At 34.6% G+C, this 16,315-nt stretch overlaps 1 protein-coding gene across 7 annotated transcripts in view; it reads left to right on the top strand.

Moving 5' to 3' along the window:
* The window catches only part of LOC142345647 (uncharacterized), a 28,953-nt gene extending 12,948 nt beyond the window's left edge, over positions 1 to 16,005 (top strand). For all 7 annotated transcript variants that reach the window (XM_075397819.1, XM_075397820.1, XM_075397818.1 and 4 more), the window contains exons 4-7: positions 4,370 to 4,576; positions 7,502 to 7,920; positions 13,999 to 14,080; positions 15,162 to 16,005. In XM_075397819.1, coding sequence (XP_075253934.1) covers positions 4,370 to 4,576; positions 7,502 to 7,920; positions 13,999 to 14,080; positions 15,162 to 15,473 — 1,020 coding nt within the window. In that variant the 3' untranslated portion in view covers positions 15,474 to 16,005. The remainder of the gene's footprint in view (positions 1 to 4,369; positions 4,577 to 7,501; positions 7,921 to 13,998; positions 14,081 to 15,161) is intronic.
* The last annotated feature ends 310 nt before the right edge of the window (positions 16,006 to 16,315 follow it).

Consider the following 16,315-nt stretch of genomic DNA (forward strand, 5'->3'; position numbering starts at 1 on the left):
TATCCAAAGATTATTGTAATCCAATTGGCTTAGAGAGGACGTTCAGTGGATCACAGAGAAAGTTTTCAGAGAATAGCTAATGGTTTAATTGTCTTCGACACTTTCTTCTCGCATTTTTCTACTGAATTTTAGTTTTTGCTGTTTTTGTTATTGTTTTCTGTCATAAGACTTATTGTGATGTCTTTTTAACTATCTATGCATGACAGACATCATTTTCCTCCCTATGGGTTATATCTGAGCATCGTCATTGAGCTCCGATGAAAGATTGAGTTTACTGGCTGTTAAGGGTTTAAAAATAATTTTTCGAAACTTTTTTGAAATTCAACCATTCCTAATTTTTTTTCGTGAATACTCTTGGTCATTGTTGGTTCTGACAGAATCCATTTCCGTTCTACTATAGCCAAAATTAATCTGGTTAGCGGTTTTATCTTCTACCTATTAGTTTTAAAACATCAATGCCACGAGAATTCATATTTTTTTTGGGTACTTTATTTTGTTTTTCGATCCTTTTGAAATCTTATCACATCATCTTACTGCTGAGAGTCCCTATTGGTTTAGGGAAGAAGTTCAACGGATCATAAATAAATTTTTCAGGGAAGAGCTTATGATTTGAGTTGCTTCGACATTTTCTTCAGGCACTTTTCTACTGAATTTGTGGTTTTTGCCTCTCTCTGTTGTTGTTTTCATAGTCATTAACTTGTTGTAAGGTCTTATTGATGAAATACGATTGGCAAAAAACTTATTGTCCCCTCGAGGCATCATTTATTGTATATACTGGCTTCCGTTGAAGGCTAATGAATTTAATGGCGTTGATAATACGTGTTTTCCCGCAATTTTCGTGCGTCTAATGTATTTGTTTATATTTGTTGATTTTTTGAAATTATATTGATAAAAAAGGTTTTCCCATTGCTCCTGAAAAATTAATTTAAAATTGAAGAGTGTTTAGTGAAAAGTTCATTTTTTTAATGCCTTCGACCCTTTTGTCGCTCAATTTTTTTTCCTGAATTCGCTGTTTTTGTTCTTTAGGTAGCCGTAAATTGCTCACAGATCTCATAGGCTTGTAATTGAGGACTGAATGAATAATGTTGCTCGAAACATTCAGTATATAGCGAATAGGTTCCTTTCGTCAAATTTAATTTCTATTCATCAATCAGATGTCCCATCGAATTTCGTGTATTTCAAGAAATAACATATATATTGATATTATGTGCCACTGTTGTTTCGTTTTTCTGAACGTTTATTGAATGGCCATTTTTTGCGTTTCTTTTTCTCTTCCTTCAGAACAATCGCGTAATAACAGATCCCAATGGTTTTTAAATGTGGCCCAAGTAAACTTATTCAATCTTTCAATATAAATCCTTCAACTGAAATAGCAGAAATAACAACTGAATTAAAAATACATATTCAGATGATAGGTATTGATTTTAATGGTAGCAAAGGTTTGTGTTTTCGCAAATCGTTTGTAATTTTTTGAGTTTCTCTTTAGTTTGTTTCTATGGCATAGTCTGACCACAGACGGGTGCTTTTGGTTTTGTAATGACTTTTTAGTAATTTATCAAGGATTTTTTTATTAAAAACCAATGTTTTTTAAGATTTTTGAATTTTCTTGGTGCAAAAAATGTTGATTAATTTTTAAGTTTCGCCTCACTGTTCGTTCTTTTTGTCGGCTTGTTACCTAGTCTCGTTAAGAAAACTTTTCATCTGCTGTATAGTTAGTAAAAGGTAAACTTGTGTAGTTAAGGTTTTATCTGACTGCATTTTGACGTTGTTACCAGGTGCTTTTAAATTTAGATATTCATTTTTTGCCGTCAAAATTTTGTTGGTGCTATTTTTTTTCTAGTCTCTTCAATGTCAGGTCACGTTGGTGCTGTAATGAAGCATGGCATTAGTAATTCAATTAGTAGATAGAATGTGTAACGATTGTTTTAAACTCAAACATCTATTTTTGTTATCTCTTGATTTGGTTGACATTTTAGTCAAAAATGTAGATGAGCTCGGGTCGGAACATCATGTGCGAACGCACATTAACGAACCGCCTTGTTTGGGTACAAAATCAAAATTTCCCCAGTGTGGACAGTGAAAAATGAGATATGGCCCGAGTCTGACAAGTGAAGGACACTGGCGGTTTTTTTTGAACAATTTTCCGACCAAAATCAAAAGAGTCTCAAACTCTAAAAAATCAGAGCTGGCCCCAGTCTGGCATTTAAAATATATCTCACTCTGAGCAATTTTAATAATTTTGACATATTCTGAACCTTTGTTTTTTTTAAAAAAAAAATAAGAATTAACACAGTCTGGCAAGCAAAAAATCAGAATTGACCGCAGTCTGGTATGTGCAAAATCAGAATTGGTGCAAGTCTGACCTTTGCAAAATCACTATGATTGAACGTCTGGCAAGTAAAGGATTTATATGAATCAGTACTCATGAAGAATTGCTTCTAGACGAACCCAGTACCAAATCGTATGTGTAGTTTGGTACGGGCCCCATCTGCAAACATATATTTTAGCTCAGCCAGGAGAGGCCTTTTGGCAAAATTCACATTGCCACAAACAAAATAATTGTTGCCTCATGCACTGTAAGAAATTTCAATAGTGCCATAGTAACATCTTTAGTAATACTTTTGGTCTTAAATAATGTGTGGCACAGATTAGGAATTAGCGGTTCACGTTTTGGTTTTTTTTAATTTTATTTTTCTTTGTGTAATTTTTCTGATTATTGCGCAAGGATGTCAAATTTTCTCCCAATTCATCATTACAATGAAGCAAACTAACGGTTTGATGAACACTGAATGAGAAACATTACGAGCCACCTACAGGTACTAAATTTTTGAGTCGATTTACTTGTCTTTGTTACCAGATTTTCTTCCCTATGTTATTACGTTGTGCGTTTGAAACATAATTTGATTTTTTCTGAACGAAAAGGCCGATTTTATTTGGAATTTGTTATCAGTGTTTTTCACTCTTAAACTGGAAGTTGAAAAGTGATGATTACTTTTCACTGCAACATTTGTTTGACAGAAGCGCGTTCCGCAGCCTAATTGCAGCAAAATCCCTCATTTTAGTAATCTCAAACATCTAAAACATTAAATCGTAAAAATGAGCGGCAAAAGGAATAAAGTGATTAGAATTTTGTGAAACGCCCTTACAGCCGTATTAAGGCTCTTAATTGCTTTGTGAAAACCATTTTCACAAAATTGAGGCGCCTTCCGCTTCTAACAGAAGTCGGTGTCCAAAAGCGCCAGCCATATTCTTTGGAAATAATTCTAGTTCTGTACCCGTAGATGCTCGTAATGAACTGTTGTCTAACTCCTAGTAACGTTAATAAATATCTAGATCTCTTTTTTTGAGTTCTTTGTTTTTTGAAACTTATCCAGCCGATGGTTACGTGCGTTCAAAACCGACCATTCCTTTGATATTCACAACTATAATTCAGGCCTACCAATAAACAAAAGACACGAAACGGTTTTCGTTGTTCTGATCTAACTTTTCTGCAAAAAGAAACAAAAAATTATTGAGTTTTGGAGATCGAAGTGAAAGCGAAGAGCACACAACATTAGACGGAATTCCAGAAAAAAACAATTTTTGAGTTTGGCTCGGAAAACAATCCCTCGATGAAATCATAATTGCCTAATTTTTAATTTCCCCTATTATTGCCCCAATTTTGGGCAATTTGCAGACAGTAAAATGTCAGACCAAGTGATCGAAAAAGTGATCACGGTTGCTATGATTCAAGACAGATTATAGCTTTGGCAAGAGTTGATCCAGAGGAATTTTGCGTCTCGGAAATTGATTGAATAGAAAAAAATGGAGTTATATTTAATGTAATCAGCTGAAATGGTTCAAAGAGAGAAACTATTGGTAAGCATATAATTATTTTCCAACTTTAGCACAAGTCTACCTGATCATTTTTTGCAGTCCCAGTGAAAAAGATCTGACACAATGTTAGCTCCTTTCTCAAAATTATTCCCATAGAAGAAAATGAGGAAATTCTTGAGTAAAAATAATTTATAGTTGTGGGGATATTTGAAGAAAAATGAAAACAAAGACAAGCATTTGTTGGTTTTAAAATAGAGGAAATACAAATATTTCTGCATTTTATTTCCTTTTCTTGTAACCTTTTCTTTGGTTTTCTGTATTGTTCCTTAAATATATCCATTGTTTTCACGGTTTTCACTCTTCAACTAACAAATGATCAACTGCCGGCGGAAAAAAATAACATATTTTAATCGCTGGTTCAGACCGAAATGTTGGACGTGGACTGGGATTCCAATTACACGTCTGGAGCAAATATTTGTTCCTCAAGATTGGTACAAATTGACTTCTACTTTTAACTTCTGTTCCAAATTGCACAAAATATAATTTTAAATAGGAACCAGAAACGGGCAGCGTGAAAAGCGAAGTTGGAAAAATGAACGCAGAGGTCAGCAGAGTCAGTGATAGTGGACTCCCCTCTTATGGGGCGCTGGATGAGGAGGCAGGTACAAGTGGTCAGGGAATGGGAGATGAAGTGGTGACGTCACTTGTTGATATTGACCAAGAGGCAGAAGGGGGCGAGAGAACAGATAACGAGAAAACGGTGAGAACTGAAAAGGTTTTCTGTTTAAACTATTGGTTGCATCTTATCGGACATTCAGTTTTAACAGTTAGTTTAGAAAAGATTAAATGTTTAGCACGTCTCCTATCATTGAATCTTGCAATACTACGACTCCCGCTGGGACTTCTTTGAGTTGTAAAAGGTGTCGTTACCCTCGTGGTAGATGAATAAAACAAACTTGCAAGAATCTTGCAAGGCAATCTTGCAAGTGAATGAATACCGGCACCAAGATTCATGCAAGATTCTTTCAAGTTTTTCGATTCACTTGCAAGAATCTTGCAAGCTTATCGATTCACTTGCAAAATTCTTGCAAGCTTTTCGATTCATCTTGTAAGATTTCTTGAAAAGATGAATCGAAAAGCTTGCAAGATGAATCGAAAAACTTGCAAGAATCTTGCAAGCTTTTCGATTCAAATGCGGGGGAAAGGGACCAACGGAGAAAGGGTTGCAGATTTTTGCAGCAAGTAAACTTGTCTTAGCTTTTGCATGAGCCTTTTTAGTTTCTTTGAAGACTAGAGCCGGCGAATTACTGAGCTCCATAGGGAGCTCACTTGACCTAGCCACCAAAGAAAAAACAAAGACCCTAAATAGCTAAAACTAATGCGCGAAGAGGCCATGAACAAATGTGGGGAGTTATTGCGCTGCTCGAAGGGGTCACAAGCATGCGGGGGTTATCGCACTGAAAAAACAGACAAACATATAAATGAACATCTAAATGCACCATAAAAGAGGCATAGAGAGGGGTTGGGGTTATAGCACTGAAGACAGAGAGAAAGAAAGCTTTTGACTGAAGAATCTTGCAAAGTATTGAATCAGCTTGCACGATTGTTGCAGTTTGTAAGTTCACTAATCACTAGGATACGTTTTGTAAACCACATTTGCTGAAAGCAGTGACAAAGAGAACATTGCATACAAAAAGTGGACAAATCGAAACAAAATTTGCTAAATCCTTGATGCAAATTTTAGTGACAGTAGAGCAATGTTTAAATTGACGACAAATCCATCTAAATAAAAGGACTAGATTAGAATCGGTGACGCTATCAAAGGATTGGAATCAATAAACTTTCACCATTTTCGAACACCTAAAATGCGAAAACTGCCAACGTACAAACCAGCGTTTGAGCGTGTCACCATTTTTCACACTCGCATTCTTTCCTGGTCTTAGCACATATTTGCGGAAAACACCGACCATGCTGAGAATATATACTCATTACAATGAGGTTTTAGTATGGTGATGGATTCAAATTTTTTCTTTTTCTATTTCTTAGTCAATTTCTAGGGAATTGAAATTGCTTTCAAATGTTTTGAACAAGAATCATATCTTGCAAACATAATAGATTTCCCACATCGCAACAAGAGAGATTTTCCACGCCTTCAGTACATATCTACGAAAAAATGCAATAAAAAATTATTCATTGAAAGTTTTCACACTACAAATAGTTCTGTGAATTCGCTGGCATGATGACGAAGAAACCAGACAAAAAAGTTGCTATACAGAGTGCTGATTTTTGGTTGTTTGGAAAAGGAAATTTTAAGCAAAAGATGTACAAAACAATTGTTTTTATGTTTAAAGGTTCAATGATATAATTTATAAGGCACCAAAAGATAATAAAGACCTAAGTTTTGATAATTTTGCATAGTTACTGAAATCACAAACAGAAATAAATTTTTGTGTGGCATCTAAAAATCTGAAAATATCTCAAGCTTTCAAAAGCAAGGTTTTTCCTTTTCAATCTTTTTCTTTTTTCGAGCAACTTTAATTCTGTTTTTCAACTTTAATACAGTTTTTCTGCCCGGATTCTAGTGCCATAGTAAATCAGTGCTGAATCATTTTATTCCAATTGTATATCACTAATATACACTAACTTTGTTAAACTATTTATGCATTTCCTCAAACTCGATAATCAGAAATGGTTTACTTTCTCCTTCGACAGGACGCCCCAGAATGCCTGGTCCAGACATTTCATGAATGCACGCAAATTTTAGAAATCATTCTGAGAAAAAATTGATTCAGAGTATTCACAGTATGTTGTTTAAAATTGCCCAGAGCAAATCCAGAACTAGATTTTGTGCTGTTCAGAGTGTTTTCAGAGAGCTTGTTTTTACTATGATTTTTGTCTGAACAGTGTAAAAAGTGACATGATCATAATCTGATCATAGTAAAAATACAGACTGAGAATACCCTGATTTACAATGTTAGTATGAAGTATGATCCGGGTGTCCACTTATCTAAAATTATTTATGTTGACCTTTGTCACTCTTCGTCTCTTAGTCACTTAGTATTAAACTCAAGCTTTATTATCGAAAATCTTCTTTATATCACGGTAAACCCAGAGAGCCAATTCAATGATTTTTATTTATGGCAAAGATGGTCCCCTTGTGATACGCGAGTTTAAAACTTGTATGATTCTTGTACAAATCATGTCAGCAAGAGATATCAATCAGGGCAGCATGTTACAAAGTACAGACATTCGAAACGATTACAAAATTGTTCCGTATGCCCTAAGAATAGATTGAAAGCTCTCAAGACCTTGCATTAACCTTTTAAGAAGTGAATCTAGGCTAAAATCTGTCACCGTTTTTTAAAGTTCCAAAACAGCATATTCAAATTGTTTAAGTAATGTTGGGACCAATTTCTTAGCTTGAAAGAAAAACCATAAAGAGAATCAAAATGTTGCGGCAATCTTGTAAGATTTCTACGAGACTCTGAATTTAAGGAATTTAAGCAAAGTACACTTGAAACATTGATAGAATATATGTAATCATTATAATTAAGTGGATGATTTGATCTATTTGGTTTCATGCCATTCCAATTCAGCCAGAGTGAGTAATCATTTCTCGACCGCAACAAATTAAAGTATTAAAAAAAATAAAATTCTCCCAATTATTGCACAAATCTTATTTCAGGACCTAATCGATAAGCCAGGAAAGAGTGGCACTCAGATCCTTGGCCGCACATTCAATCTCGGCACTGAAGAACTCAAAACGCCCGAATTCTGGAGAGCTGGTCTGGGGGAGTTCATGGGAAGCTTCCTATTCCTTCTAACATGTTTGGTTCCAATCTGGAGTCCAGATTCCCTCGTGGCCAGTGCTTTCGGAACCGGACTTACGTTTACTGTATTGGTCCAGATGTTCGATTCCGTCTCCGGTGGCCACATTAACCCGTCGATAACCCTGTCGCTTCTGATGAACGGGCAAATTCCTATTATTAAGGGTGCAATGTATATAAGTGTCCAAATGCTTGGGGGTGTAGCTGGCTCTGCATTTGTGAATTGGTCAACTGAAGACTTTCCAAAGGAAACTCCTGGTGAAGATGTTTTTGACAGGTTAATTCCAGCCAGCTGTAGTAAACATGTTTATTTGCTGTTTTTTTGTAGATTTTTTACTCATTTTTCAATTAAATTTGAGAAATTGGGGATAGCATACTTCAAATTGAGGATTTTGTTGAACAATTTGCGCCACATTCTTACAAACAGACTTGTTTACTGTCTGTTGTCAAAGTTTTTTAAGAAGCCCATTTCCTGACACAATTGTGCTGGATAAATTATTTCAGTCAAAATAGACAACAGAAAGTCAGTTTCCTCCAGAACTGCAAATTATTCGTTTCTGGACAAAACTTTTTGTTGTGATATTTGCTTCTGGTAATTTTTTGGAGAAATTTGCGCATTATAATTTATTCGTGGCAAAAACTATAATAACTTTTAGTTCGTAGAATTATGTTAGTTATGTTAAATTACTTAAATTGCCAAAAAAAAATCTTTAATTTGCAAAATCTGAACTTCTAAAGCTTTAGAAAGATGATAGTTAAATAAAAGCTGACAAGCAGAATCAAAAAGGTCATTTTTTTTTGTTCCGACCCTCTTGAGGGGGGAGGAACTATATACTCAAATGGGTTTTTTTTGTTCCGTGAATTTTCGCCGATCGATATATTCATCGTAGAGAGTTGAGACTGGTATCATTAGAAAGCTCGTCCAGCGTAGAATATGGAATTAAAAAGATTTTTTAAATTTTCGTTTTCTACAGGGAGTTATCGAGGTTTAAACTTATGAGAAAAGTAGAGTGAATTCACGTTGTGTTTATTCACTTTTTCCGGAATTTTCGCCTAAATTTTCGTCAATTTTGCTAAAATTCAATAAAATTTTTGAGAATAGTGTCGTTAACTATATTATTAAAGACAAACAAGCATTGTTGATTGTTTTGATTTAATTTTTCGGAAAAAAATTCTGGATAAATATTACAAAATTCAGCTTGTTTCATCAAAAAACGGCACGAAATAAGCTACTTTAGTCCACTTTGATTAAATTTGCCTGCAGTACAGCCCCAAACAATACTCATACAATCTTTGTATACTCAGAAGGGGGCTATTCCTACTTCGTCGTCCGTTGAGGGTGCTCTGTAATTAAAACTTCGCCGTTTTTTGCTAACTTTACTCGTTGGTTTTCAGAAATGAAGAATTTAATTTTGAGTTTTCAACGAACAAATTATCTATATCTACAACATTCGAAAAATCAATTGTCCCTAACGGACAATAAGCAATAGAGCAGGGCTAGTTTTGGGTCAATCTTGGACTGTTACAATCCAAAAAGAAGTCGGATTGCAATCAGTCGGTCTTTTTTTTTTGAAAAAAAGACATCTTTTTTAAATAAAAAGGAACAGAACATATCAAATCAAAGCGCAGGAGTGGTAGGTCTATTTGGTTTTCTAAGGAGCTCCAAGCTAATGCATTTAAATTTTTACCTGAAGTTTATGGTCATTTCGACCTTTAAAAATAATTGATTTTCAAATAAATAATGGCTTAATTAACTTTTCCTCTATATTTTTTCTTAATTTGTTCAACTTCTAGCTTAGTGTCAGCAAAGAAAGAATATTTCTTCATTCTACTGATTTGAAGTGTAGTCTCGGTTGTGGTTCTAAGCCTGAAGTAATTCTTTTCTGGCTTTGATACTACTAGATTTCAGTTTTTTGTTTTAATATATTTGCCAGTTTTTTCACGTTTTTCTAGTTTTGGCAACTTATCACATTATTGACAGTTCTCATATCACATTATAAGCATTCAAAATATATCATAATTGCACTTATTAAAATGCTGAACAACATAGAATACCGTTTTGACAGCACCGACAGCTCTTTCTTGAAGAAATTAATTGAAATTTTGTCTTTAACTGTCATTTTTACATTGTCGCTTGGGTCGTATGAAATTTTCTGTAAATGGTTAGGTTTCATCGGTTTTTCTTGGACAAATTGATGAGCAGATCTTCTGATATTAGTACGTAGCTGATGGCTTCCATGACTTTGAAAAAAATTCTTTAACATAACTAAAAAAAATTTTTAACTTCGCAATTTTGTTCTTTTTAAATTTCTTTTTGTTACCTGATCTTGTTAGTTAAATACAGGTCAAATATGACATTATGGGTGACAAGGGAAGGTGTCAAAGGGGATCGATGTCCCAAAATCTATTTTTTTGTATTCGTTGTTTTTTTTGTATTCGTTATGACCTTACTGGCTTCGACACCGGTTTTTCACAAAAAAAGTAAATTAATTTGGTTTTTGTCATACTTGACGTTGTTTTTGTACACGCAAGAAAAAATCTGGATATTTGCAGGTCTCATGGCTTCCTGTGGATGAATAAGTGACCCTATTTAAATAGTTCTTGTTGTAATTAATGTCTTTCATGACTTTGGATGTAATTTTGCTTTGAAAAAAAAATCAAAACTATTACATACTTTTACGTTTCGCTTTTTTGTCAACTTGTTACCTAGTCTTACTAATGAATGGCCATATACTACTTTGTCGCCATATACTACTTTCTGGCCATATACTACTACAGTTTCTAATGCCCTTCTTTAGTAGAATTGGTGATCGTAAACCTTTGGAATATTTTTTTTGGTTTCTAGTGTTTTTATTAATTTGAATTTAATTGTTTAAAAAAAGCGAATTTTTTAGCTTTTTTGTTTTTGCTCTTTTTTGTCTAATTGTTACCAAAACTTTTATGGACTGGTCCCAATTATTTTCTGGTGATTTATAAGTTATTTTGTTGAGTTTTAGCTTTATCTGATGGTATGTTAACTTTGTTATTAAATTTCTTTTTTTTCAAAACGGACATAAATTTTTTGATGTAATTAATGTTTGTTGTTGTTTGATTTTGCTGTTCAACTTGACTCGCTTTCTTAATATTGGCATATCACAGCAATCAATTGCATCAATTTTTGCTCCTCTGAGTTATTTGCTTATTATCTTATCGTTTATACACAATATTTTTTGAAAATTACTTGCGCTTTTTTGAGTTTTTTGGGATTCCCAAAAACATAATTTTTGTGTTTTTCTATCTGTTCCTCATTTGGTAGACAATTATGCCAAAATTGTGGAGGGGCGGGGTCGGAACCTTATGTGCCATCGCACATTACCGAGCCGCCTTGTTTATATATAAAATGGAAAGAAGAAAATGTTTAGACTGAGAAATTTTGTGGATAGATTTTTTCTCTCGCTTCTCTTCTCGTTTATTATGATATTCCAAGAAGAAAACATGGAAAAGAAAAAAAACTAAAACAGATTACGTTTATTTTTTCCAATCTTGAAAGTCATTAAAGCAAAGAAATGAGAAGTATAACAAGCGACTCAATAACTAATAGACAACAAAATCGGAAAATTGTCAAAGATTATAGGAAGTCATTTTGAGTTCCATCCTTGTAAATGTTAGTTTTAAAATATCATTGAATCGAGGACAATGAAATGTTAGAAGTTCATTAGACAACTAGCAAATTAGGAAAAGAAAGTAATGAGCGTATCTTAAAATTAATGTGTATACGTAAGCCCCTGTTGATTGTTTTAATCGTTGCCAAAATATTATAAACTGGTACGAAAATTTACCGTGTTTTTATTAAACACACAATATAGGGCGGGTTGGGGCAACATTGTTCATCAATCCAAAGGTATTATACTCCGATATATAAACTCAACTCTTTTTAACAATTTTGGTTTGCTTGTAGAGTCAATTCATGTCGCTTTGAGTTAGTACCCCCAACCTTCTATCGTTTTCTCGGGTTTCTGATACGATTGGTTCAAAGATTGCCAAATAAAGTTAAATATTGTGGATTTTTGTTCTAAGGTTTTTCTTTTTACCAGCGTCCTTAGTTTTTTGTATTCAATCCAAAAACTTTTTCTGCAATATTAGGACCATAAATATACATTAGGATCATAAAGTACATTTAGGACTATAATTAAGATTCAGAAAATTGAACATATTCATCTACTTATATTCATCATAGTTTTTCTACAAAAAAGTGGGGACATTTAAAGAAACATTTGTTCGTCGAATTTTTAAAACACAACAAGAATTGCAAAGTGCAATGATGTGTCAGGGATAAAATAGGAGTTTTCCAAGTTTCATTATATGAATTGTAGAAACCTCAATAGTAAACATGAGCAATTGTCTCGTTTTTTGGAAAACTTTGATGAAATTTAATTCCTAGTTGTTTTTGAAACATGAATAAATAAACAACTGACAATCCCCAGTTTTTCTATGGTATAGTCATCAAGTTATTGACTAGAGCACATCATCATTCCCTAATGTTTAAAGAGCTGGAGCGTTAGTTATTTGGGCTTCCAGGCACTTTATAATAAAAATCAGAAATGAGTTGAACACAAACAATCAAAGTTTTTCTGAGGATGTGGACAAAAATTAGTAAGTCTTCAAAATCAAAACAACTCGTTAATTTAGCGCACTACCCCAATGTAATCTTCTCTAATTTTTCTCTGGTTGAAAGGACTGTAGACATCTCAAAATTTTACTCGTATACAAACTATCTAATTATGTTCGAAGATTACAAAAAAAACATGTTAGGTGCAAAAAGTAGACAGTCACCTGATATTTTCATAGCAAACAATGGGCTATGTTACATTAATCAAACGGAGGCAGCACAGACAAACAGTGAAACAAATTCCTTAATTGACCACTGTTTTATTTTGAAAAATCATATTTTTGAAGTCGAATTTCTAGAGTCGATTCTTCGAGTTCATCACTTCATTTTTGTATCTCAGTCATCAACAAAGATAGATCACAATCATAAGAAAAGATGATTTCAGACGTAACATCATTTTTATCCAAGACGAAATTTCAACCAACACATCGCGCTGCAAGATTGGTGAAGATCAATGCATCAAATAAATGAGCCTGACAAAATTCTGAAATTCATCGAAACTTTTAAACATACTATGAACTGTTCACCCTTAAAGCAGCGAAAAGGCTGCAAGAATCAGATCAAAAAACTTGGGTCGCCATCAAGTACCGTTAAAAACAAGAACTTTTTTTTTAAATCATTCGTGTTATCTCATTTAGATTATAGTGCTATTTTTTTCCAAAATGCTCTATCTTACTCTATCGGCAGAATTAACAAACAGATTAACTGGGTCATAAAATTTTGCTTTCTGAAAACCAAGTATAATTCTGCCGGAGATCTGCTTCTAGAGACTTAAATCCAAATAACAAGATCAGTGAATATTTTTTTCAATTTTCTTCAAAAAAATGAAAACACTCTAAAAAACATTTCAGAATTTTTAGAAACGTGCCATTTATTGTAAACAATGAAGACATAACCTTTTCTTAGAACCGAAATGTAAGTCAGAATGGATCAATGGTTCAACAGTTGGTAACTTTTTTTCGAAAATAGAACGCACTTCCAATTACAATTAGAAAAGAAACGTCTAAGACAAATCTAACAAAAAATTATAGCAAAAATTCTTAAGCCATACGAAATGTTTAATTTATTTCAATAGACAGAAGGGTAGCAGAAGTAACACACCTTTTTTATTATTTGTTTCAAGAAAACCGAACCTTAGTTTGTTATTAATTAGAAAATAATAGTGTTTGATATATATTTTTCCAACATGTAGCAATAACCAAGTGGTTTTTATTTAGATCCTTCGTCTTCTGTATTCATTGCCAAAACGTTTTCTGCAATATTAGGACCATGAGATAATTCACTCACAAAAATTTTTTTATGTGCCTCTGAATTGTTTTATTCGCCATATGGATTTTATTTTACTTAAATAAAACACACGATCAATAATATCTTTTCCCTAATAAATAAATAATAACTCAAAGGCGGAATAACCAATAGCGAAATCCGATTTGAAGTGCTCTCTTGAAATGCATTAGGATTGCAAACAGGAGTACTATGACTAGTCCAAGTAAATTTACTCGCCTCTCAGGTTTACATATTCGAGTCCGGTGACGCGTTGTTATCAATTCTTCTCTGTGTATAAGTAATATCAATGACAATTTATTTCGTGGTCAAAATAACTGCAATTAACTTAAAAAAATTTTTTTAATGAAATTAAAGTTAATTTGGATTATTTTTTCGTTTTGCCTTATAGATTATTTTTCAAGTTATTGTTTGTTTGACCAGGTGCATTCCGAAAATGATTGATGGGTACGAAACACAGGGAGCTGTTTTCGAATTCCTCTTCACGTCAATAATTTCCATGCTGGTAGGAACTGCTTCTATTTACTCAATAATACTAAAGCTTGTACTGGTTTGATAACAGTTTGTTTGGTTATCACAACCCGTACTCTACCTCCAGAGCGGATCCGAACTGAAACAGAGTAAATTCAGGGAAACTCTCAGAGCTGGATCAGAGTCTGATCAGGTCACTTTTTACGCTTTTCAGAGTAGCTCCAGAGTATAAGTATGCAGTTACCCTTGACAGAAGAGCTCCCAGAGTAGTCCTATTCTGGGCTATCCTTGACAGAGCTGGCTCAGAGCAGGCCTACTCTGGGACAACTCTTGACAGAGCTGGCTCAGAGCAGGCCTACTCTGGGATAACTCCTGACAGAGCTGGCTCACAACAGGCCTACTCTGGGACAACTCTTGACAGAGCTGGCTCATAGCAGGCCTACTCTGGGACAAATCTGTCTGATTTCTTGGTCACTGTATAATTTCGGTCTGTTCAGAGGTCATTTTCGTCTGGCAAGGTCTGATCAGAGACAGTTTTGGACGCATTCGAGTGCACACGCTGTTTTGAGCGCACTTTAGTTTGACCAGTGGACACTTTTTTCTGGGATGGTCTGATCAGAGGTTTCTATCGGATGGCCCCTCAACCTGGGACCCACTCACATTTCGACGCGCGCGTTGTACTCTGCTATTAGTTTTATTCTGTGATCAATTCTGTCAAAACTGACGGAAGAGTAGACCTACTCTGTGATCAACTCTTATCAAGACAGACTCCAGAGTAGACCTACCCTGTGTTCTACTCTGTTAAGACAATACCCAGAGTTGAGAGGTCTCCTACTCTGGGGGAGCTCTGTTCCAGCTCTGATAGTGCACCTAACGCTGGAATTACCCTGCTCCAGCTCTGATCTACTCTGGAGGTTCGGTACGGGAAACTCTAATAACCTTTCCTGAACGCTTTGCACTTTTCAAAAATAATTTCAGGTGAGATATTGTTTTAGTGATACTGATATGGGATTAAACTATCAAAAGAATAGAGATTTTGCCCTGTATTCCAGAGTAATTAAATCTGGCCGCTAGAAGGCACAATAGATGTACATATTGTTTTTTTCCATATTCAGGTGCTGCGATGCAATGATCCAGCGCAACCAGTCAAAAAGGGAACCAGTGCTCTGGCTATTGGAACAGTTGTGACCATTGCTAATTTCAGTCTAAAACCAATCACTGGTGCACCAGTAAATCCAGCTCGCTTTGTTGGACCCGCAATTGTGGGCAAACGTTGGGGCGATTTTCGTTACTATCTTACGTCAGAATTCTCATCTTCGATTGTAACCCCTTTTATTTACAGTCCTCTGTTAACTCAAATGAAGACTCCAGGTTCATCTGGATTTGATCTCTCACAGTATAATCCATTGAAAAAATTCATGCGATAGAAGTTGTTTTCAAAAGCAGAAAATTGACTCGTTTTGATACTTAGAAATTCTGAGAAATTATCAAAAAATATGAAATATGTGGGTCTTTGATTTATATTATTTACCCTTCATCAAAAACGCTTTACATATTATTTTCTATAAAAATGGGCTTCTGCTGAGAAGCAAGGCGTTTGACCGTTGATTCGAACCTTCCAGGCACTATTCGTTCATATACATTTTGCATACATACGGAACAAAACCAAACGAGTAAAATATGAGCCAGAGAAGTTGTCAAAAGGCGAATTCTGTCATTCAAAAAGAAAATTAAGAAAAACATAAACGCTGATGTAAATATGAAATATAGATGTATGCCTTTAGTTGCACCATACCAACACCCCAGAGTAGAGATAGCATAAGTCTACCCAGGTTGAGTTCCCAGACGGAAGCAAGTATAACCAGACCGAAGATGAACGCACGAGGGGGGCGTCGTGCGTTCAAAGTTACATCGTCTAGAAACATTAGCATCTGCTTTCGACATCCACTCACTTTTGAGTTAGGAGCGGTATAATTTTGGTATATTTATTTGTTAATTTAGTTTACTGCTATTTTAGTTCTGATAGATTTCAGTTTACAGGTTTTCCGAGCCCGGGTCGAGATTTTGGGGTAAATTTTTGTAAGAAATGCGGTGAATGCGGTGAATTTTTGTAAGAAATGCGGTGATTGCGGTGAATGCGGTGAAAATAAATATTTCACCGCATTTCACCGCATTTCTTACAAAAATTCATCGCAAAATTCACCGCATTTCGTACAAAAAATAACCACATCGACTACTGTGGCAAAATAATGTAAGAGATGCGGTGAAA

This window comes from Convolutriloba macropyga, chromosome 9 (assembly GCF_964194025.1).
Source record: "Convolutriloba macropyga chromosome 9, txConMacr16.3, whole genome shotgun sequence".
Lineage (NCBI taxonomy): Eukaryota > Metazoa > Xenacoelomorpha > Acoela > Convolutidae > Convolutriloba > Convolutriloba macropyga.